The sequence below is a fragment of the Schistocerca gregaria genome, chromosome 1, assembly GCF_023897955.1.
Source record: "Schistocerca gregaria isolate iqSchGreg1 chromosome 1, iqSchGreg1.2, whole genome shotgun sequence".
Lineage (NCBI taxonomy): Eukaryota > Metazoa > Arthropoda > Insecta > Orthoptera > Acrididae > Schistocerca > Schistocerca gregaria.
In genome coordinates, this window is record NC_064920.1 from 446,072,642 (window position 1) to 446,095,283 (window position 22,642).

The 22,642-nt window shown below is 43.7% G+C and overlaps 1 protein-coding gene across 3 annotated transcripts in view; it reads left to right on the forward strand.

The window, feature by feature from the left end:
- LOC126351910 (uncharacterized) overlaps positions 1–22,642 on the forward strand; it is a 1,029,617-nt gene that overhangs the window by 951,735 nt on the left and 55,240 nt on the right. For 2 of the 3 annotated variants that reach the window (XM_050002645.1, XM_050002643.1), the window contains exons 5-6: positions 2,505–2,873; positions 17,766–18,205. In XM_050002645.1, the coding sequence (XP_049858602.1) occupies positions 2,505–2,873; positions 17,766–18,205 (809 nt within the window). The remainder of the gene's footprint in view (positions 1–2,504; positions 2,874–17,765; positions 18,206–22,642) is intronic. The other variant, XM_050002646.1, reaches the window with a different exon arrangement.

Below are 22,642 nucleotides of genomic sequence, written 5' to 3' on the forward strand. Positions count from 1 at the left end.
CACGCAATTTAGGTGTCTTTTTGGTAGTCGATGAGCTCAGCGCAAATGGTGGCACAATGGCTAGAGTCGCAGCCTCTCACTTCCTCGTCCCGTGTTCGAGACCCGATTATGGATTTTGTTTATACTATTTTTTCATTTATCTGCTCATGTCCGTAGAAGATTACTCCACGAATGTGTAGAGGCTACAACGGCGTTATATTAATTGTAAAATTACAATTGGGTTTCACGATAAGTGTCATACAATTATTATATAATGAATGCGTGCATGCTATTTTCAGGGGTTTCAATCTCTATAAATTGTTATATTCTTGTGTTTCATTCTTATATCAATTCTTAATTCTCAGATTCCGTCTTTATGTTTATTCTTCAAAAAGCTTTTTCGCGTTCTCTTAGATTATACCGATCGTATCGAGACGGGTAGCGCAATAGTTAGCACATTGGTCTCGTACTTGGGATGACGTCGGTTCTAACCCGCTTACGACCATCGTGATTTAGATTTTCCGTGATTTCCCTAAATGGAGGAATGGTTCCTTCGAAAGGCCACGGCCACTTTCCTTCTCCATCCTTACAAAATCCGAGCTCTTGCCCCGTCTCTAATGACGCCGTTGTCGACGGCACGCTAAACACCAATTCCTCCTCCTTTATACCGATTGTAGAAACATTTGAAAGATAGACATTCAAAACACGACGAGCATCGCGCGAAAGCAGTTTTGCCACATGGCCATTTCTTCATATAAATCTCATTCGGGAAAGAAACGTTGTTAAAATTGCTGAAGATTTCACACGTTGGCAATAATTTCGCTGAAGACCACGCATAACGAATAACTTTTCCGAAAAGTGTGCTTTTAACTATGAATCATAATACGCTACAGGAATTTCACCGAAAACAATTTCACATAATTTTTTCGTGCAGTTATTATGTTTTATAATTCATTCACCAGAAATACTGTTAATAGACGAATAAGCATAACGTTCTTTCAACGTACTCGTACAATAGAAAACATTCATGTGGTAATCTTCTACGGACGTGGGTAGATAAGCGAAAACAAAAATAAGAATAGAAGTAATAACCGGATTTCGAACACGGGGCACAAAAGTGTGAAGCCGCTCTTGTGGCGCAGCTTCGGTTGAACTATTAGCTCGCTCGAAAGGTACATAACATCGAAAACTTCGATCGTCGGTTCTCAGAATCGGTCGAGTATTATTTATTTTATTTTCATTTATTTATTGCAAATGTATAGACCTGTCACCTGATGTTTTAAAATAGATCGTATCTTACAATTTTCGTTTGTCATGTCTTTTTTAGTGTTTTGTTTTGTTTTTATTTGCAACATTTGACAAAGAATAATATTTTTTTAAAGATATCAATAATTTGAGGTCGAAATTTAAATATTTTTTTTTTGTTTTACGAAAATACAGTAAAGCTGCATGCCCTCGGGATAAAATACGGCCGTAGTTTCCCCTTGCTTTCAGCCGTTCGCAGTACCAGCACAGCAATGCCGTTTTGGTTATTGTTACAAGGCCAGATCAGTCAATCATCCAGACTGTTGCCCTTGCAACTACTGAAAAGGCTGCTGCCCCTCTTCAGGAACCACACGTTTGCCTGGCCTCTCAACAGATACCCGTCCGTTGTGGTTGCACCTACGGTACGGCTATCTGTATCGCTGAGGCACGCAAGCCTCCCCACCAACGGCAAGGTCCATGGTTCATGGGGGTAGGAAATAGGACAGAGGGGAGATTTATTAGTTTCATCACAGATTATGACTGGTGGTGAAAACCTCGGAATGGTTTGTTCTAGCTGTTCACCGCTAGTCACAACAAAAAAGTTGAGTTAGTAGTAGAGAAATAGTATTGCTAATACAATGTGTTAATATTAGGTTCTCATCCGTGTACAATATTGAGTGCTTTCTTGGCTAGATCGCCACCACCTTACACCTCATTTACTGTAGAATTCGCTATCCTTAAATATTATTTGACTGATATGTATAATTTGTCGGAGCATTTTTGCATGTTATGTGTCATTCATAATTCTAGGTGTCTCATTTACGGCTACATCACGTCTTCCTCCTTCTCCTCCTCCTGTTCCTCTTCAGTGTAATTGTTTTCGCTGTCACTGTGGGTGTCGCTGCTCACCCTCTGGAGAGTATTGTTACTTTGCATGTAGGCAAGTCTGTGTTGTTTTTGAAATACTACTTGTTAATGCATTTAGCTGGGCCCATTGTCCTTCGTCTCTTATTTTTGGGTGGGACCGTCGAGTATCGTCAGATAAGCGGAGACATTTGTTCGCTTATTTTGACCCCTGTTTCAAAGCGCAGTTTTTGGGAAATCGGGTTATGGAACTTGCCGTGTTCTCCTCCTCAGTTCTGTTCATATGTAAAATGGATGGTTGTATGTATTTTATGTATGACGGGACGTGGTACATTATTAGCTGGACGTAGAATGTAGGAAGTTGTGGTTGAGGCGGAGAGGGCCCTGACCGCGCCGCGCGGCGCCTTTTGCGGCAGGCTGCGGCGGCGGTGGCGGCGTCGGCGTCGGCGGGGGGCGGCATCTCGCTGCTGGCGCATGCGCAGCAGCGCGGCACGGCGCACAGCCTGTCGTCGCCCGAGTCGGCGTACTCGACCGGCTACTCCACCGACGGCACGTCTCCGGGCGCCTCCTTCCCGCCGGAGTACTACATCAACCTGCGCACCGGCACGCACTACTTCCACAGCAGCGGGGGCGGCGCGGGCTCAGCCGGAGGCGGAGGCGGAGGACCGGCTGGCGCGGGGGCGGCGGCCGGCGCGCTCGGGCACCAGCCGCAGCTTGCGTACTACCACCACCAGCACCACCACCACCAGCAGCCGTTTCCGCCTCAACACCCGAGGCTCGTACAGGTAATCAGAGCATAAGCACAAGCGTGTCTCTTACTTTAATACATCTGGTTGTAACAATACTTTAGGTATTTTACGTTATTTTTTTTATATCTGGAACTCCGCAAATAGCTGTATTTGAACCAATTTTTCATTAGCCACTATAGGTTTCGTGGCTTATAGCCACATCACCATATAAACGTAAAAACATGGTCAACGACATGGCAAGGACTATATAGGAGGCCTAACCATAATCAAAATCAATGACGGTTGGACCTTCTATACTGCTCTCTCTGTCCTTGACTGTTCTATCTTTTATGCTGTGGCTATAACCTATAAAACCGGTAGTGCCAAATAAATAATTGGTTCAAGATACAGCTGTTTTCTGAGTTTCATATATAAAATGTGCTACCATATCTGCGGATGCCACGACCACTGAGTAGTATGTTGCGAAGTAGAAAACAACGCTGGCAGTTCACCGTCGTATTAACGTGTAATGTGCAAATTGACTGAGACATCTACAAAATTTATACTGACAGAACCAAATGAAGTGACAGGAACAATGTGGGGTGGACAATTTTCTCACCTCCTCCGATCCCTCCCCCACGTTCCCTAAAATGATCTGTGTTCTTAGCTTTTAATTTTTTTAGTATGGTACCACACAGATCGTAAGTGTTCACAGAACGTCATGGTTCACCCGACAAGAGCTGCTAATAAATACTTCATTATTTACGATTCGTTTCAGTTCTCAGAGATCTTACTCCATTTACCACAGATTACATGGCGATATAAAACTTACGCTGTTCCCGCCAGCGGACCATGGAGGAAAACAAGTCTACATCAGCGCCATAGATATAGAAATCTCTCTATGTTTTTAGATAATATAAAAATGATAATTTTACTGTGTTTTTTAATTTTGATAAGTACTGATTTTAACCTTAACATTTACAGATTTTAATCTTGGAGATAAAAGTTAATCACAAAAATCTACTGAACACAGTATGTGCATATGTAATGTAACAAATGTACCAGACGCCACCTGTCGGCAATAGTGTTATAATTAATATAAGTGACGTGCATTCTGCCAACCAATTTTATGTCACGCAGCATGTGAAAGTTGCTGGATTTGGACGGGTTACTCCTGTAACCGAAATATCAGGTACTTTCTGGTACATTTGATGTTGATTAGATAGGATGAAAAAGTTTTGCATTCGTGAAATAGTAAATTAGTATCATTATCGTTAAAGATCTGAAGATGGTTCTGGATGAACCGAAACCGGTCATATGAATAAAAATTTTGCAATCAAGACGGATTATAAGTAACATTGTAAATGAAGAGTGTAGAAAAGGGAACCGAACCTCAGTCTCCTCGAACACGAGTTCGGTGCTTTACGCATCTTCCTCTCTCTCTTCTAATGACAGGGTAGGCAGCAAAATAACTGTCAAATCTTATACTATTATTTGGATAACAGCTACGAACGGCTTTAGATCACCTATTATCCACAAACGATATAGTAATCTCCTGAACATTATTTAAATACTTGTGCACATGTTACATTTTCGTTTAACGAAAGAGTTTAGTATAACATGCAAAGTAAATCTTGCAATCTAGTTGTTGCGACAGTCGTAAAACATGCATAAAGTGCACATATTAGTACTATTTCTAATATATCGCTATGTGTTTCGAGCCCCATATAGTTTAGGTTGTAGCTGTGCTATGTTTGTAACCTACATTTCGACAAAACACACTGAGAAAGGTAACAGATAATGGTGTTCAGAAATTTAGATGAGAAGCATAATATAGTAATGTGTTTACTTTCACTTATTATCAGATAGGTATGATTGCAGAAACAGAGAAAACTGGCCCTGGCGTTGCCATAAAAGTGTAATTCAGAAACTCGAAAACCGTGAAGTGCAGTTGTCATACAGTGGCTCGATTAAAACAATTGGGTCATTATGACAATAACAGAAACTCGGTTACTTAAAAATCAGTGATATTATCTATTCCAATCACTAATGTTCTGCGCGACAACTGTTTTTGATATCTCCTCACTTCATCATGCGCCTTTTCAGCGCAAAAGGAAAGTAATTAGATTCATGCGTTGAGTTATGTGCCCATGGAAATCTGTCTCTCGCGTGGAATCATTACGTTTTTGTAAAGATGTTGATGACTCATCCTACGCCACATACGAATTATTTAGTAGGTATGTCCCTGGCTCATAAGTGTAAGGAGTCATGGATGTTCGTCACAGAAACTGTAGTTGGATCTTTTCATTGGTACTGTACGGAGTACAGCAGCAATTACTTTTCTCCGCAACCCAATCATTTTCTAACGATGTTCGGCAGGTGAAAATCCAAGACTCGGCGGAAATATCATCTTATATTTCATTTGTGGTAGTATCTCTGCTAAGCGTTCACTCTTTTCCGTTTTTTATGCTCTCGTAAATCACTGGTTTAGATGTGTTCCTCTGTAACAGTGCCTGTATATTCTACTGTAGAAGTGGATAACGCGAAAGCTGACCCACTGAGGTCCATTACGTATGCATCTCACACATTTCCAGAGCGGCGTCGGGTAAACTTTTGGACATTAAAGTGCAGTTCTGCGCAAAATATTTCCGACTGTGGCAGAGCTTCAACTCCGAATTTTCATCGTATCTTTTTTGTATAGACTTCGCTGTTTCTTATATATCTACCTCTATTTAGATGGATTTCGTTCTAACGGAATCACTTTGAAAACCTTGACCCTGTGTTCCATTCTTCAAATGAGTATTTAAAGGCCGAGTCTTTATTTTACAGTGTTATTTTTTCTTTCCAGTATAAAGTTTCCATAATGCTTCAGTCTGTCGGTTGTATGAATAAATTCGAAATAACAGTGATATGGAACCTGATCAGTGCGAGGCTGGTTGGTTTCAGTATGGCAACGGCTACAGTTTAACTCCTTACCGCTATTTTGACCCTTTTTTCGAAATATGCAGTATTGAAATATGCAGTTACGTCCTCGATTATGCGAGCCCTATTGCTGGTTCTAGTTTTTCTTTCCTACTCAATACAACTATCGGATTATATTTTATTCAAATTGAAATATTTTATTGTCAACTTTCGCGTTCTGTCGTAAATAACTATACGCACCGTCATTTTAAAACAATTTGTCTTCCGTTTTATCCTCTCATTTCAATCGTTTTGTAGCAATTCGTGGGCTTCACCTGTATCTTTCCGTCTTCGTCTTAAAGTGGCGTGCTTCTTGACGACTGGTTTTCCACGTGTCCCCCTAACTCAGCTCAGTATTCGCTTTTACCACAAAACAATGTACATAACAACTTTTTTCTCACTGCAGTGTAATCTCGATGTGATTAAAGTGAAATCAGTACATCTAAACTAATGTTTGAAATATTCGTGGTTCGAGTCCTCCCTCGGGCATGGGTGTGTGTGTTTTCCTTAGGATAATTGAGGTTACGTAGTGTGTAAGCTTAGGGACTGATGATCTTAGCAGTTAAGTCCCATAAGATTTCACACACATTTGAATATTTGAAATATTCGTGAGGGAAGCGTTCTTGCATACCGCCGCTTTAAAAGAAAATAATTCGAGGAATTTTACAATCCGCCATATCCTATGTTAGACGCCGCACAAATATAATCGGAAAGAAAAGCAAGGAAATATTTTTATGGTTTAACATCCCGTCGACAATATGGTCATTATAAACAGATGACAAACTGGTAATGCGCTAAGACTTTGGAAGAAAATAGGCCGTGTTCTTATCAAACGAATTCATGTCATTCGATTTTTCGAAACTATAGACATTCTAAAACCGAACGTTCAGACGAAATTTAAACTACTCTCCTGCCGAAAACGAGTCAGTACTCTAACAAATGCAACGCTTCTGCTCCGTAAACATAATCCGGACGTATTTCAGGAAGTGCTACTTCGTCTACATAGCTTGAACGTGTAGTTTTTAAGACACTAGTTAGGCCGTGATTTACGGACTTTTACCCACGAATTTTTTAGTTTGATACTTGATGGATGCGCGATGTTCGCCTGATACAATCATTGTCCTTCTGTTCACTGATATACAGAGAGAGTTAAAGGACGCTCAATAGGAGCTAGCTTAAGTGAGAAGAGAAGTTTGATGGAGGCCGTTGGCAGGAGCCTAAACCCACTGTTGGAAGTCAGTGAATACGAACAGCTAAAAGAACTTCATATAAGCAGTAGTGAGGGTATGAGTTAAAAACGACTTAGGGTGTCCGAAGTACGAACCTTAGCTTGTCGTTATGGTAGACTTCATTCTGGGTGTTTCCATTGTTTACAGAGCTGGAATCTCACCAGAATTAGAACGTACGATAATCCAAGAAAAGTACTACAGTTAACACTAATGTATTTGAGGACGACATATTCTTTTATAACATCACATCACTTAGTTTCTAATGTTCTCGTTCCACAGTATACGTTATTTGTTTCCACACTTATATATAAAGAATGGTACAATTATCCATTGTCCACATCTTCCACTAAAACACACATTGGTAGGGTGCATCTATTCAAATAACGGCGACTCCAAACTGAAAATTTCACAGGCTATCACTAAACGATCTATTCTATGCACTAGAGTGATCCTAGTCAAGTTGTCAGCTGCACGATGACGTCCCAGTCACGTGACGTAACCGTTAGAATGAAGGCTGCGTTTCGCAACTACTTTGCGCTATTTCTGGCTGCCGTGTGTTCGAAAGGCAAACAACGGGTTTTGCGGTGTGGGCATCCTTCAGTGTCGGACGGCTGCAACGAACGACGGCAGACCGATAGCCGTCATTCCCGGACAGCAGAAATATATTGCAGCAATTACGAGCAATCTGTTTTCTAATCGAGTTACGTAAAGCACGGGCGGTGTGCGGGGCAGGGCGCCCGCTGGCGGTGGCACGCGAAGTCCTGCGAGCCGAACACGCGACGCAGCAGCCACCGCGACGCTCCGGAACGGGGGCGAAGGAAGAAAGGCGGCAGTTTGACTAGCAAAGTTTTCTAAGTAGGAGCTCTAATCCTTGCTGTCCAGTTACTCAGGCGAATTATTTCACAGTCTAACGTAACAAAGAAGATATCAGATAGATTATATAATGGGAAGACAGAGATTTAGGAACCAGGTTTTAAATTGTAAGACATTTCCAGGGGCAGACGTGGACTCTGTAGATTAAAACTGAAGAAACTGCAAAAAGGTGGGAATTTAAGGAGACTGGACTTGGATACACTGGCTAAACAAGATGTTGTACAGAGTTTCAGGGAGAGCACAAGGGAACAATCGACAGGAACGGGGGAAAGAAATACACTAGAAGAATAATGGGTAGCTTTGAGGGATGAAGTAGTGAAGGCAGCAGAGGATCAAATACGTAAAAAGACGAGGGCTAGTAGAAACCCTTGGGTAACAGAAGAAATATTGAATTTAATTGATGAAAGGAGAAAATGTAAAAATGCAGTAAACGAAGTAGGCAAAAAGGAATACAAATGTCTCAAAAATGAGATCGAGACAGGAAGTGCAAAATGGCTAAGCAGGGATGGCTAGAGGACAAATGTAAGGATGTAGAGGCTTATCTCACTAGGAGTAAGATACATACTGCCAACAGGAAGATTAAAGAGACCTTTGGAGAAAGGAGAATCACTTGCATGAATATCAAGAGCTCAGATGGAAACCCAGTTCTAAGCAAAGAAGGGAAAGCAGAAAGGTGGAAGGAGTATATAGAGGGTCTATACAAGAGCGATGTACTTGAAGACAATATTATGGAAATGGAAGAGGATGTAGATGAAACTATTTGTATGGAGCGTGGAGGGTAAAAATCGTAGAGGGAGACCAAGAGATGAATGCAGTAAGCAGATTCAGAAGGATATAGGCTGCAGTATATACTGGGTGATGAAGCTTGCACACGGTAGAGTAGCATGGAGAGTTGCATCAAACTAGTCTCAGAACTGAAGACCAGAACAACAACAACAACAACAGCGTAACAAACAAGCTCATCGCATAAAATACGACTCTTAAGGGAAAATAGGCCTTCACTGAGCTGGAAGTAATGGGATAGCGATATAAATGTATACAGATTGCGGTAGTATCAGGTACGCAAGGTATAAAAGGGTGGTACATTGGTGGTGCTGTCATTAGTTCTCATGTGATTTATGTGGAAAATGTCTCTGACGTGATTAAGGCCTGACGACAGGAATTAATAGACTAGACATTCACCGCGGTATGGTTGTTGGAGCTAGACGCATTGGACATTCCATTTTGGAAATCGTTAGGGAATTCAGTACTCCGAAATACCCGGTGTCAAAAGGGTGCCGAGAATTTCAGGCATTACCTCTCAGCACGAAAAACGCAGTGGCCGACGGCCTTCACTTAGCGCCCGAGAGCAGCATTGGCTGTGTAGAGTTGTCTGTACTAACAGACAAGGAGCACTGCGTGATATAACCGTAGAATTCAATGTAGGATGTTCGATGTGCGATGCGCTGGGCAGTGCGGCGAAATTTGGCGTTAACGAGCTATGGCAGCGGCCTCCCGACGCGAGTGCCTTTGCTAACAGCACGCATCGCCTGCAGCACCTCTCTTGGTCTAGCGACCATACTAGCTGGGCCCTAGACTACTGGGAAACCGTGGGCGGGTCAGATAAGTCCGGATTTCAGTTGGTAAGAGTTGATGGTTGAGTTGGAGTGCGATGCGGACCCCATGAATCCACAGACCCGAGTGGTTAACAAGGCATTGTGCAAGCTGGTGGTGGCTCTATAATGGTGTGGGCTATGTTCACGTGAAATGAACTGGGTCCTCTAGTCCAGCTGAACTGACAGTCGTCTGAAAATGGTTATGTTAAGCCATTCATGGATTTCAAGTTCGCAAACAGTGATAGAATTTTTATCGATGGCAGTGCGCCATGCCATTGGGCCATAGGTGTTCGCGATTGATTTGAAGAACAATCTGGATAATTCGAGCGAATGATTTGGCCACCTCATCGCCCGGAATGAATCCCATCGAACGTTTATGGACATATTAAATAGGTCAGTTCGTGCACAAAATCCTGCAGAGGCAACACTTCCGAAATTATGCACGGCTACAGAGGCAGCCTTGCTCACTATTTCTGCATGGGACTTCCAACGACTTGTTGAGCCCATGCTACGTCGAACTGCTGCACTACGCTGGGCAAGAGGAGGTCTGACAGGATATTAGGATATATCCCATGACAGTGTACAGGTCGATACAGGTCGCTTTGGAGCGCTGTAATTGGTGTATAACTCTTCAGTCTGGAACTGCCCGACCGCTCCGGTCGCAGGTTCGAATCCTGCCTCGGGCAAAGTTTTGTGTGATGTCGTTAGGTTAGTTAGGTTTAAGTAGTTCTCAGTTCTACGAGACTGTTGACCTCAGATGTTAAGTCCCATAGTGCTTAGAGCCATTTGGTGTATAACTGCAAACAGGCCGTTTTATGACCCTCTACTGCTAAATCAGCGCGGTAACACGGGTTGACTTGGAGATGTTAATGAATGGCAGTAAGTAACTACCGTATCTGGTCGTCCCCAAGACTACACCGTGAATGAGGTTCCTCCATTTGCCAGTGCATCAACACGGACTGTCAAGTATTGTTACAACGACTAGAGTACCACACGCAGTCATAATTACTACTCGCTGTAAGAAAACCAATCGTAAAACTTAAAGATATCATATAAGAATTGCATACTATGTCACTGAGAATCAATTTCAAATCCGACTGCAATTATTGCTGTTAGTGAATCCTCATCTCAACCAGTTTCCCATGGAACATTATGAAGATCGAGGAGTTGGCCGAAAGTATGGGAACTCCGCGAGAATTGCATGGTTCAACATAAACGCGTGAGTTATAGAGATCTTCAGATCGCGCTATTGCATTTGACCATGAACGGTACCTGTGCGATGCCCTCTGTACGTTGCAAGTGTCGGTCGTACTCAGAACAATGTTCTGTGTAGTTGTGAATCAATTATGTCAGAGTCAAGTGGGTTCGAACGTGGGCACATTGTTGTTACTTGTATGGAGGGTGCTTCCGTAAGCAACGGAGCAGAAGTATTTGGTGCTTCAAGAGGCATCGTATCACAGATTCATACCGCATACAGAGAAAGAGTAAAAACGTTAACGGCTAAGTCACAACACGGATGAAAATGTATGTTCAGTGACAGTGTCAGACGGTCATTGAAGAGGATTTTGACGTAAAATAAGAGGACCATAGCTGCATAAGTCACTCCAGAACTGAATGTCACACTCGTGAACCCTATCAGCACAAAAACATGGGTAGAGGTCTATATACTGAGAATTGCAGAACAAGTTGTAATTTCAGGATCATTTATCAGTGAAGCAAATGCCCGTAAGCGGAAAAAGTGTCCGCCCCTATAGCTGAGTGGTCAGCATGACAGATTGCCGTCCTACTGGCCCGGCTTCGATTCCCGGCTGGATCGGGGATTTTTTCCGCTCAGACACTGGGTGTCTTTATCATCATTTCGTCCCCATCCCGCGCGCAGGCGGCCCAATGTGGCGTCGAATGTAATAAGACCTGCCCCCGCCAGGGGCCTCCCGGCCAATGACGCCAAACGCTCATTTCCATTTTACAGAAAAAGTTTGGCCGCAGCATAAAACCTGGACTACGTAGCAATGAAATAATGACATTTGGTCTTACGAGTATTGTTTCACACTGTTTCCAGCTTGTGTATGACTCTACTGCCGTTGAATGGAACATGGCGGGGTTTCGCTGATGTTTGGGCATCCATATCGTCGTATTCCATGGTTGCTTGGCAAGGTTGCTGTACTGTCAAGGATTATATGGCCATTTTGGTTGATCAGGTCCATCCCTTGGAATATGATTTTTCCCCAATGATTTTGCTGAATTCCAAAAGGACAGAGACCCCTGCTGAAACAGTTCGTATCGTCCAGCACTTGTTTCGTGAGCACGAGGATGAATCCCCTTGAAAACCGTGCAAGGCCTGTATTTATCCATTCCGAGACGATTGGAAGCTATTTTGAATGCCAGCGGTTTTCCTGCATGGTAATGTGTTTTTGGTGTTTCCATATTTTTGTCTAACCCTTGTACGTCTTTCCAATGGTCAACTGAAGTCTCGCACCCCAAGAAAGGCCATTGGTCACAGCGGCACATGAAGCTTCACGTATCCAGTGGACAGCACAACACCGGAATTGAGTAACAGCTGTCCGGACGCGTGAAGCGCGATTCGAAGAGTTGCGATTGGTCCTCATTTTCCAAACGACGCAGTGCGTCGAGTGCACCGAGGCTCAATGAAGCGCTTAGCTAGCAGAGTAAGGTGGGCGTAGTTCAGGTCCTGTGACATTTTGGGGATATTTTCGTAGTTTGACTTTGTCCCACCATTCAGATATCCGTGAACATTTTCCAGGATTATTTCAAGATACTCGTTGACCAATTGACGCCTTTCCTTCGGCTACAGTGTTCTGTGCACACTTGTCTTAGTCGAGGAAAACACCCGTGTTCCATGGCTGCATGTTTACGTTGTTGATTTGACGAACACTCAGGGAACTGGACTGGCCCACTAAATCACCCGATCTTAATTCCATACAAAATCTCTATGTCTGTTTAGAACAGTTAGTCAAACGTAGCAGTCTTCAACACGCTGTTTGGTAGCAGTACCAGATTTAACCATGAATGAGTGCTTGCAGCTGGATATGGCATACTTAAAGAAATGTTCGGTCTCTCGTCCTCGCCAAATTCAGTCCATTGTCGAGCCTTTACTCGGTGTTACACGCTATTCTCGTGATGTTTTCTGCCTTATATTTTGTTCGGTTGTCTTACATAACTCTGTACAACATCCTCGGTAAACAAAAGAACATATGTATAACATACGTAAGTCTAATTCATCTTTCCCCGTGTATATTAAGGTGCCAAAATAATGGGGTATCTCCCAGTATCGTGTCGAACCTCCTTTTGACCGACGTAATACATCAACTCGACGTAGCATGGACTGAGCAAGTCTTTGAAAGTCCCCTGCATAAGTATTGAACCCTGTTGGCTCCATAGAAGTCCATAATTAAGAAAGCGTTGTCGGTGCCGGATTTTGTGCACGAACTGACCAATCTATTATGCCTCATAAATGTTCGGTAGGATTCATGTCGGACGATCTAGGTGGCTAAACCATTAACTCAAATTGCCCAGAATGTTCTTCAAAGCAATCGTGGTAATTATGGACCAGTCACATGGCACATTGTCATCGACAAAAAATCCTTGGTTGTTTGGGAACATGAAACATATGTATGACTGGCTGCAAATGGTCCCGGTGTCGTCGAACAGAACCATTTCCAGTCAACGATCGGTTCAGTTGTACCCGAGGACCAAGTCCATTTCATATGAACACAGCCCATACCATTATGGGGCCACCATCAGCTTGCACAGCGCCTTGTTGACAACTTGGGTCCATGGCTTCTTGGGATCTGCGTCAAACCCGAACTCAACCACCAGCTTTCACCAAGTGTCATCGGAACAGATATGGTCACTAGCCCAGGAAAGGCGTTGCCGGCGATGTCGTGCTGTTAGCAAAGGCACACGCACCGGTCGTCAGCAGCCATAGACCATTAACGCCAAATTTCGTCACGTTGTCATAATGGATATGTTCGTCGTAAGTCCCACATTGATTTGTGCGGTTATTTCATGCAATGTTGCTTGTATGTTAGCGCTAACCAGTGACAGCTCTACTCAAACGCCGCTACTCTCGGTCGTTAAGTTAAGGCCGTTGGCCACTGCGTTGTCCGTAGTGAGAGGAAATGCTAAAATTTAGTATTCTCGGCACACTATTGACACTGTGGATTTCGAAATATTGAATTCTCTAACGATTTCTGAAATGGAACGGACCATGCGTCTAGTTCCAATTACCATTTTGCGGGTCTGTTAATTTCCGTCGTGCGGCCGTAATCACGTCGGAAACTTTTTCACATGAATCACCTGAGAACAAATGACAATTCCTCCAATGCTCTGTCCTTTTATACAATGTGTAGGCATACTACCGCCATCTGTATATGTGCATATAGCTATCCCATTACTTTTGTCACTTCACTGTAGATCCTACTAGTATGTCACTACTGCTATCACCAGAACCTTGTATGGGATTAGAGAGCATCATCATCGGCGAAAGCCGACGTTGAATACGGAAAGCAGGTTTACTACGTGGTCACATGACGCAGCATTTCTGAGCTGCTTCAGCGAACACAAATATAGGGGTATGCATACGTGGCGGACACCATGTGGGCACTTGAATCTCCGTATGCATCCCTCATAATAAAGTTTCTGTTACTCAAAATATATTTATTATGCGATTAATTTTTTTAAATGGCTGGTTTTGCGTTTTGCTATAACATGGACAGTCCTCAGACCTGACTGTATAGGCGACAAGTGGGACACGTCCAGCTAATGGCAAAATTCACATAACTTTTTTTAACTGTGACGTAACATACATATTTTGCTGATATCTGGACGTGTTAGTCTTCTAATCGATACACTCAGATCTGAGGATTATTCATGTTGAACCGAAACCGGTCATTTTAAAAAAATAATTCACTCAAGACGGTTAATTAATCAGTTTTAAAACCAGTGTTTGCGTATTTTATCTCCATGAAAGTTATCAATTTTTGCAAATTATGTTACTGGTCTTTCGTAATGAGAACTGTTATCGCTGGCGCTTCGGAGAAGGAATGTTACTCGTTTATTTGGGAAGGATAAGATATTGTAATTGTGGTTCGCAATGGCCATAACGGACATTGGGTTTCGTGGAAATACATTATTAAGGTGTTATGCTTTAAACATGTTTTCTATGATATGTTGACTAAGGGAGTTCAGAGTTAAACAAGGAAGCAGGAAAAAATTTAACCTATCTAGGTAGCGTTGAGAAGCTAGGGAGGAAGAGAAAGAAGAAGAAAATTACTAGTGAAGTTAGAAAGGAAACTTGATGGCAGAGGAATGGTATCAGAAAGTCCGCACGTCTCAAAGTCGTTCAGTAATCTGTCGTCCAGTCTAGTAGCAGGCAATAGTATCTCATGGGTATAACATGTACAGTCTTTTCGTTGGAAACCATATGACTGTGGAGTTCCCAAGTACTGTTTATAAAGGCATATTGGTCACTAGGTGGTTGGACAAGGTGATTTTCCAGGAGCGCTGCCTATCCAGAGTTGTCGTGCCCAATAATCTCTTTGACTGGATAACGTCGTTATCTTCCGTGGCGAGATCTGTATCGTTATCCGGGCGATGTATTAGAACATAGAGCGTAGACAAAGGGTTCGTAGACTAAACGAGAGAGTGGCTGACTAGCCTTCAGCCAGTCAATTATCAGCCAGTTGTCTTGGTTGATGGCAGTGTTACACAACAGAATAGTATACTTGATGCAGCCATAAGAGTTTCTCAATTCTTCCCCAGCAATGCCAGAGGCAGAGCAAACAGATCAATGGCCAGGCAGAACTCCAGCGAGGAAGATTCGCTGATAGGATTGTAACAAACATGGAAGCTGTTGCAACACCATGAATGGACTGAGCATTAGAGTGAGAATGTACCAAAATGACATAATCGTGATACAGAGATATTGACACAATAGTGACTGTGCAAGAATGCATAAGTAGGACATAAGAGTAACTATTCAGTTTAATGACATGGCAAAAAGAGCATCAGAAAGAAGAAATTGAGAAATCCTGAATCGACCAAGAAAGCTGCTCAAACGAGAAAACTAGGACGAATGATGTCATTGCCACCTCACAGTAGCAGAACACATGAGTTAATCATCTATAGATATTACTTCTGTTCTGGCGGAGTTCTGTTCAGTTTGCAGCTGGTCGACTCTCTGCTCATCCACCTCCTTCAGTCTTCTATGGAAAAGCAAATGGTGTCTGATGGGACGTGGTAGCTGTTAGTGGCAGTAGCAACTAGGAAGGCAATACTGAGAGGAAGTCACCATCTGGCAGGCTGTCTGGAAGTCTAAGCAGCAGGACTTGGGAGCTGCTACCCACCTTCGTTTCTATCGTATACTTTGATGGTGTCAGGCTCTGTCTCTTGATGGGAAGTCACCGCACTTTTCTACACGACTTCACAGACTCTGAGGAGAGTTGTTAGATGCCTTACCTGTGTGCAGTCTACAGAGGAGTCACAGATATCCTGAGGATCGTCTCGTGGACGATGGGTGTGGCAGCACTGGACATGGCTGATTATTAATGTAGGCAAGGTTATTGCCCTCAAGACGTTATGGCCACTGAGCTGACATGCCGCCCCCTGCATGCCCAACGCTGACTGGGGCATTCCACAGTGGTTCGCTACCACCGGCCCTTCTCTGAACAGTTTAATATTGTAATGCTATTTCACCAATGCCTTCGGGTGGTGCTCTGTCAGCCTCCTGACCTTGGGCATAAAACATCATCCACCGTAACGTCCTACCCCAAGTGTGCTATAGTAGGATTGACTACATGGGAATTAGTGTACAGACCCCCCCCCCCCTCCTCCCCGTATCTAGTCAAAAATAACAAAATAACAAAAGATAAATCAATAAATAAAAACGAAATGAAGCTGTGAAATGTCCACTTCGAAAAGATGTTTTATTGTGTTTCGTGTTCGTGTGCTAATCGCTGAAACAAATGTGAATTTATAACGGTACAATCCGGTTTTTGAGTCATGACTGGCGCGATGCACGCTGCCAAGAATTTCTCTCCTGTGCAAACCTTTCCACCTCAGAGTAGCAATTGCAACCTAACCCCAATTATTTGCTCGATCTATTCCTCCTTCCTCTACAGTTTTTACCTTCTACAGCTTCCTCTAGTACCATGAAAGTTATTTAGTAATGTCTTAACAGATGTCAAATCATCCTGTCCCTTCTTCTTGTCAACATTTTCCACACATTCCTTTCCTCGATGATTCTGCGAAGAACATCATCATTCCACAATGAGATTTTCACTCTGCAGCGGAGTGTGCGCTGATTTGAAACTTCCTGGCAGATTAAAACTGTGTGCCGGACCGACACTCGAACTCGGGCCTTTGCCTTTCGCGGGCAAGTGCTCTACCACCTGAGTTACCCAAGCACGACTTACGCCCCGTCCTCACAGCTTTACTTTCGCTAGTATCTCGTCTCCTACGTTTCAAACTTTACAGAAGCTCTCCTGCGAACCTTGCAAAAGTAGCACTCCTGAAAGAAAGCATATTGCGGAGACATGGCTTAGCCACAGCCTGGGGGATGTTTCCAGAATGAGATTTTCACTCTGCAGCGGAGTGTGCGCTGATATGAAACTTCTTGGCACATTAAAACCGTGTGCCGGACCGAGACTCGAACTCGGGACCTTTGCCTTTCGCGGGCAAGTACTCTACCACATTGAGCATTTGCCCGCGAAAGGCAAAGTCCCGAGTTCGAGTCTCGGTCCGGCACACGGTTTTAATGTGCCAGGAAGTTTCAACATCATCATTCCTTACCTTATCAGTCCACCTAATTTTCAACATTCTTCTGTAGCACCACATCTCAAATGGCTCGATTCTCTTCTGTTCAGGTTTTCCCACATTCCATGTTTCACTACCATACAATGCTGTGCTCCATACTTACATTCTCAGAAATTTCTACTTCAACTTAAGAACCATTTTCAATACCAGTAGATGTCCCCTGGCCAGTAACGCCCTTTCTAGTGTTCTTTTTCCTGGAACATCTTCGAAGTGATGGTTAAGACGACAACTGACCTAATCCAAAATAATGAATACTAAGAAAATGTTTTGATTCGGGCTGAAAAATAAATGCTATAATTTATATAGTAAAGAGTTGCAGCTTACAAATCACAGTACAACATGGACGACATGAAATTATGAACCATTAGACCTACTGTAAGACGGGTGAGTATAGGTGAACAGGGGTGGCGAGGGTATGGGTGGTGTTGTCGCTTCACACTGTGCTCTCCCCCCGGCAGCGGCTCCGCACAGCGTCCGGTGTGCAGGTGTCTGAGGGCGCGGCCGTGGTGCCCAGCCACCGGCGCACCGAGTCCTACGACGAGTGCCGGCGCGTGCCCGTGCCGCCCGGGCAGCTGCCGGCCGACGGGCAGGCGCAGCCGCAGCCGCAGCCGCCAGCGCGCGCCAGCTACGCGTTGCCCGACGAGTACTCGTCGCCGCCCGCGACGAGCGCGGCGCCGTCCCCGCGGCAGCGCAACCGCATCCGCACCAACCCCTGGCTGGCGGGCAGCTCGCTCAGCTCGAGCGCCTCCTCGTCGTCGGCGGGCCGCGGCAGCCTCGCCGGCGTCTCCGGGCCCCAGCAGCAGCCGCCGGCGCCGGCCCGCGCCCAGCGCCCGCTAGAGTCCTCCAGCGGCAGCGACGCCACGCTGCCCCGGCGCGCCAACGACGCCGCGGCCGCCACGTGAGTTGCGTTATACTATACGCGACATAATCGTCTCGATAGATTCAGCAACTGTATGGATACTCCACATTATTCTCATTTATGGTTCCGTCTCTGCTGCACACTTGTAATTAAGTTACATGTTTCGATCTCTCTAGATCATCTTCAGATCTAAGAAGTTGCATCAGCGATCCGTCTAGTCAATTCAGAACCATACATGGTGATCAAAAAGTCAGTATAAATTTGAAAACTTAATATACCACGGAATAATGTAGATAGAGAGGTAACATGCTTGAAATGCCATGGGGTTTTATTAGAATCAAAATGCAGGATGGCGCTCCACCCCGTATTACCAGACGCGTGAAAGATCTCTTGCGCGCGTTGTTTGGTGGTGATCGTGTGCTCAGCCGCCACTTTCGTCATGCTTGGCCTCCCTGGTCCCCAGACCTCAGTACGTGCGATTATTGGCTTTGGGGTTACCTGAAGTCGCAAGTGTATCGTGATCGACCGACATCTCTATGGATGCTGAAAGACAACATCCGACGCCAATGCCTCACCATAACTCCGGACATGCTTTACAGTGCTGTTCACACCATTATTCCTCGACTACAGCTATTGTTGAGAAATGATGGTGGACACATCGAGCATTTTCTGTAAAGAACATCATCTTTGCTTTGTCTTACGTTGTTATATTAATTATTGCTATTCTGATCAGATGAAGTGCCATCTGTCGGACATTTTTTGAACTTTTGTATTTCTTTGGTTCTAATAAAACCCCATTTCATTCCAAGCATGTGTGTCAATCTGTACCTCTCTATCTACATTATTCCGTGATCTATTCAGTTTTCAAATTTATACTGACTTTTTGATCACCCGGTATATCAGAGTACAGTGCCACTGAGTAGGCAAGACGGGTTGCCGACGCAACTGTTAGATCTGAAGATGATCCAGACTGATCGACACATGTAGTCTAATTAAAAATGTGCAACTGAGACGGAACAGTAGACAAGAATTATCTTAAACTGAACTGCTTTACTTGCTTGCTATCGCGCCACTGACTCTCTGCTTTAGCCTCCATTCTTTCATACATTGTTTCGGTTTTTCCATTGTAACTGAGAGTGACCTCTTTCTTCTGAAGTAGTTAGCGTAATATTAAACGTTTTCTCAATCATACTCACTTAGTGATTAATCACGACGCTTCTCGAGAAGCAAATTTTCATCCTTGGATTAAATATACGAGAATCTTCACATACTGAAAGCTGACGAAAGTTGGACATTAAAACATCGGACTTGTCAGTGTCGGTCTAATTTATTCCTTAACTCACAAGGTGGCTTTTCTGTAACATATAGTACGAGGTGGGATCTATAATATCCCTATATTTAAACCGAGATTTAAGGCACAAATCATAACAATTTTTAATTAAAGTCATAGAAAAATTATTTAAACAAATATTTAAGAGATTTTTAATTGTGTGGCATTTTTAAATCGTCGAATAAATGGAGTGTTAGGGAAGCGAATTTTATATTCTAAAAACTATAATATCTGTAAAGAAAATGAATTTACACATAAAACTAAATACCGGGGTTTAAACTTGCACATAAAAATTACACGCGATAGGTGCAAAGAGAAACCAAATTGATACTAAATGCTGATATCTTAATTTGTCGTCATCAGCACCCAGAATACATTCGTTTTAACTAACAATTTTAAGTAGGAGGGTTGGATAAAAATTATTGGCAACACGACGTAAAATGAAGGATATGTATCTTATGGCATGCGCTACGCACTGTCTACAGCTAATAACAGAAGGTCAGATGAAGTAGTGCAGCGAGAGGCGGCGGCCATGTTTGAGTGAGTCGTAGTGTGTGCATGCATGAATTGATAAGACAGAAGTGGCACGTTGTCGGAGAGCATAACAATGTTTTCCGGGACTGCGCTTTATTGGCAGAACACTTACGTTAGAAGATGGGACAAACTCACTAAAGAGACAGATTACACTTGTCCGTCCTCTGCTGGAATACTGCTGCGCGGTATGAGCTCCTTACCAGGTAGGATTGACGGAGGACATCGAAAAAGTGCAAAGAAGGGCAATTCGTTTCGTGTTATCTCGCAATGGGGTGAGAGTGACACTAATATGATACGCGAGCTGGGGTGGCTGTCACTGAAACAAAGGCGGTTTTCTTTGCGGCGAGATCTACTTACGAAATTTCAATCACCATCTTTCTCTTCCGAATGCAGAAATATTTTTTGACACCCAACTACGTAGCGAGCAATGATCATCATAATAAAATAAGAGAAATCAGAGCTCGAACAGAAAGATTTAGGCGTTCCTTTTACCCACGTGCCATTCGAGAGTGGAATGGTAGAGTAGTAGTATGAAAATGTTTCGATTAAGCCTCAGCCAGGCACTTAAGTGTGAATTGCAGAGTAACCATGTAGATGTAGATGTAGAGTGCATGGGGTGTGTGACGACGGAGCGTTGTCATGTCGTACACTGCCGAGCAGGATGGAAGTGTTTCGGGATGGCAGGGATGTCATTCAAGATCGGCCTCATTTGGGACATTCTCCCATAGGCAACATGACAACTGAGCTCATTCCCTCCCTGCTTTGTGTGGATCGTCGATGGACTCCATCCCGTCATCCTTCAGGAAATTTCCCGGTGCCATATGGCGGGTATAACAGACACTCCGTCGCAACTCACTTTGGAGAGCGAGTTAGAAAATTTTGGCGTAGTCCGAGAGACCACATTTCATGAACTAAGGGCTGTAAAAATAAGAGTGTTCAGTACTACATTTCGGTGTCTAGCGTTTGTCAGCTTTCAACATGTGAAGATTCATTATGTTCAACCATATCATGAGATCTCGCTTCTCGAAATGTGGTTGATTCAATAATATGTTAATTTCTAACATCACATTCCATATTTTCTGCGGTAGAGACACTTCAGGGGCATGGAAAGAGTCAAGTTCTGCTTATGAAAAGTATCAAAACGTCAGATTACTCCCGAAATTAACGCAGGATAGAGGAAGAACTCCGGAATCACCGCTCGTGGCAAAGTCCCAGTGGAGTTGGTTCGCCGATGCCTTCCTCCGACATCTTGTCGAGTGTGTGTGTGTCGGGTGGATGACTGTGATTAGTGCATGTACAATGCAATTTGGAGTTTGTGTTGTCATACGTGAAGCGAAGGGAGAGGGTGAAACATGGTGTCGGCACACAGCTTACTCCTCTCGAATAGCACCATGTGGGACACCGAGCTTAACGTCCCCATCCGACGGACGGGTCGCCATCAACAGGGTCAGATGCCTTCAATCCATGAGACACTGTGGCGAGGTGTGGATTTCAATCAAGGTCATTGGCGCAAAGACAGGAACTTCACGCTATCGCCTCTATTCCCCTTGCTTGCCAAATACTGGAATTGAAAGTTGTTCCAACAGCAGGATTCTAAATGGTTTACCTACGAGTCGAGCGCCACTGCAGAGGCGTGCGTTAGCAACCTCAGCTACGGAGGCGGGTTATATAAAGTATGCTAGTAACAAATTACAACTACAGCTGATATAGCCACATAAATATTTGAGGGAAGTACTTCACTATTTAATTTCCACACACATACTGTGGCGATACTGAGCACTTCGGTGAAAGGCTGGGATCCGCTGACTGATTTGACTTGCAAATTGAAAAAAAAATTGTACGTTTATTTAAATAACAAATTTTGAATCCCGCAATATATAAAAATGGCCTGAACCACCATTCTTAGAGCAGCTCATCAAAGCACTTTTCCGTCTGGAAATTTAACTTGAGCTCAAGTAGCTAACAGTTTAAACACTTACAGTTATGCCACAAAACTCTAATAAAAAGAAACAACATCAAACGCACCAGCAACTGTAGAAACAAGATCACAAACAGTTTCACTGAACGTCTTAAGAATTTAAAAGCTCGAAACAACTATTAAAACAACGTACTTAAAAACCAGGGCATTTTTAAAATACAAGGTCTGGAACTGTAGTGGCAACTACTGATTTACAAGTTTTACAGAATGAATGCGTGTTTCGAAGTTCTACTGTCCTTCAGAGTTGCGACCACCACTGCGTATAACCCGTTTCCCGAGTCGCGGATGTCGTAGGACACCCATACTAACGCCAGATGATAGTGCGAATGGAGCGGTATGTTGGCCTACGAATCTCTGTAACAGTTCTGAAGAAATGACATGAAATGTTTCTTCCAGTTCAGGTATCCAGTTGAATTCACTCCGAGGAGCCTAACGGGGGAACCAGTACTTCGCAGCTCCATCGATCGAATAAATCAGTCACAACTTGCGTCATTTGCATCCGAGCATTGTCCTGCAAAATGACGGGCAGGTCCACCACAAAGTGTTCCCACTTCTTTCTCTAGGCTGTTCATTTTTGGAACACGGCCTGCGACGAGCTTCTGCAGGATTTACATAAAACTGTCAGAATTCTCAG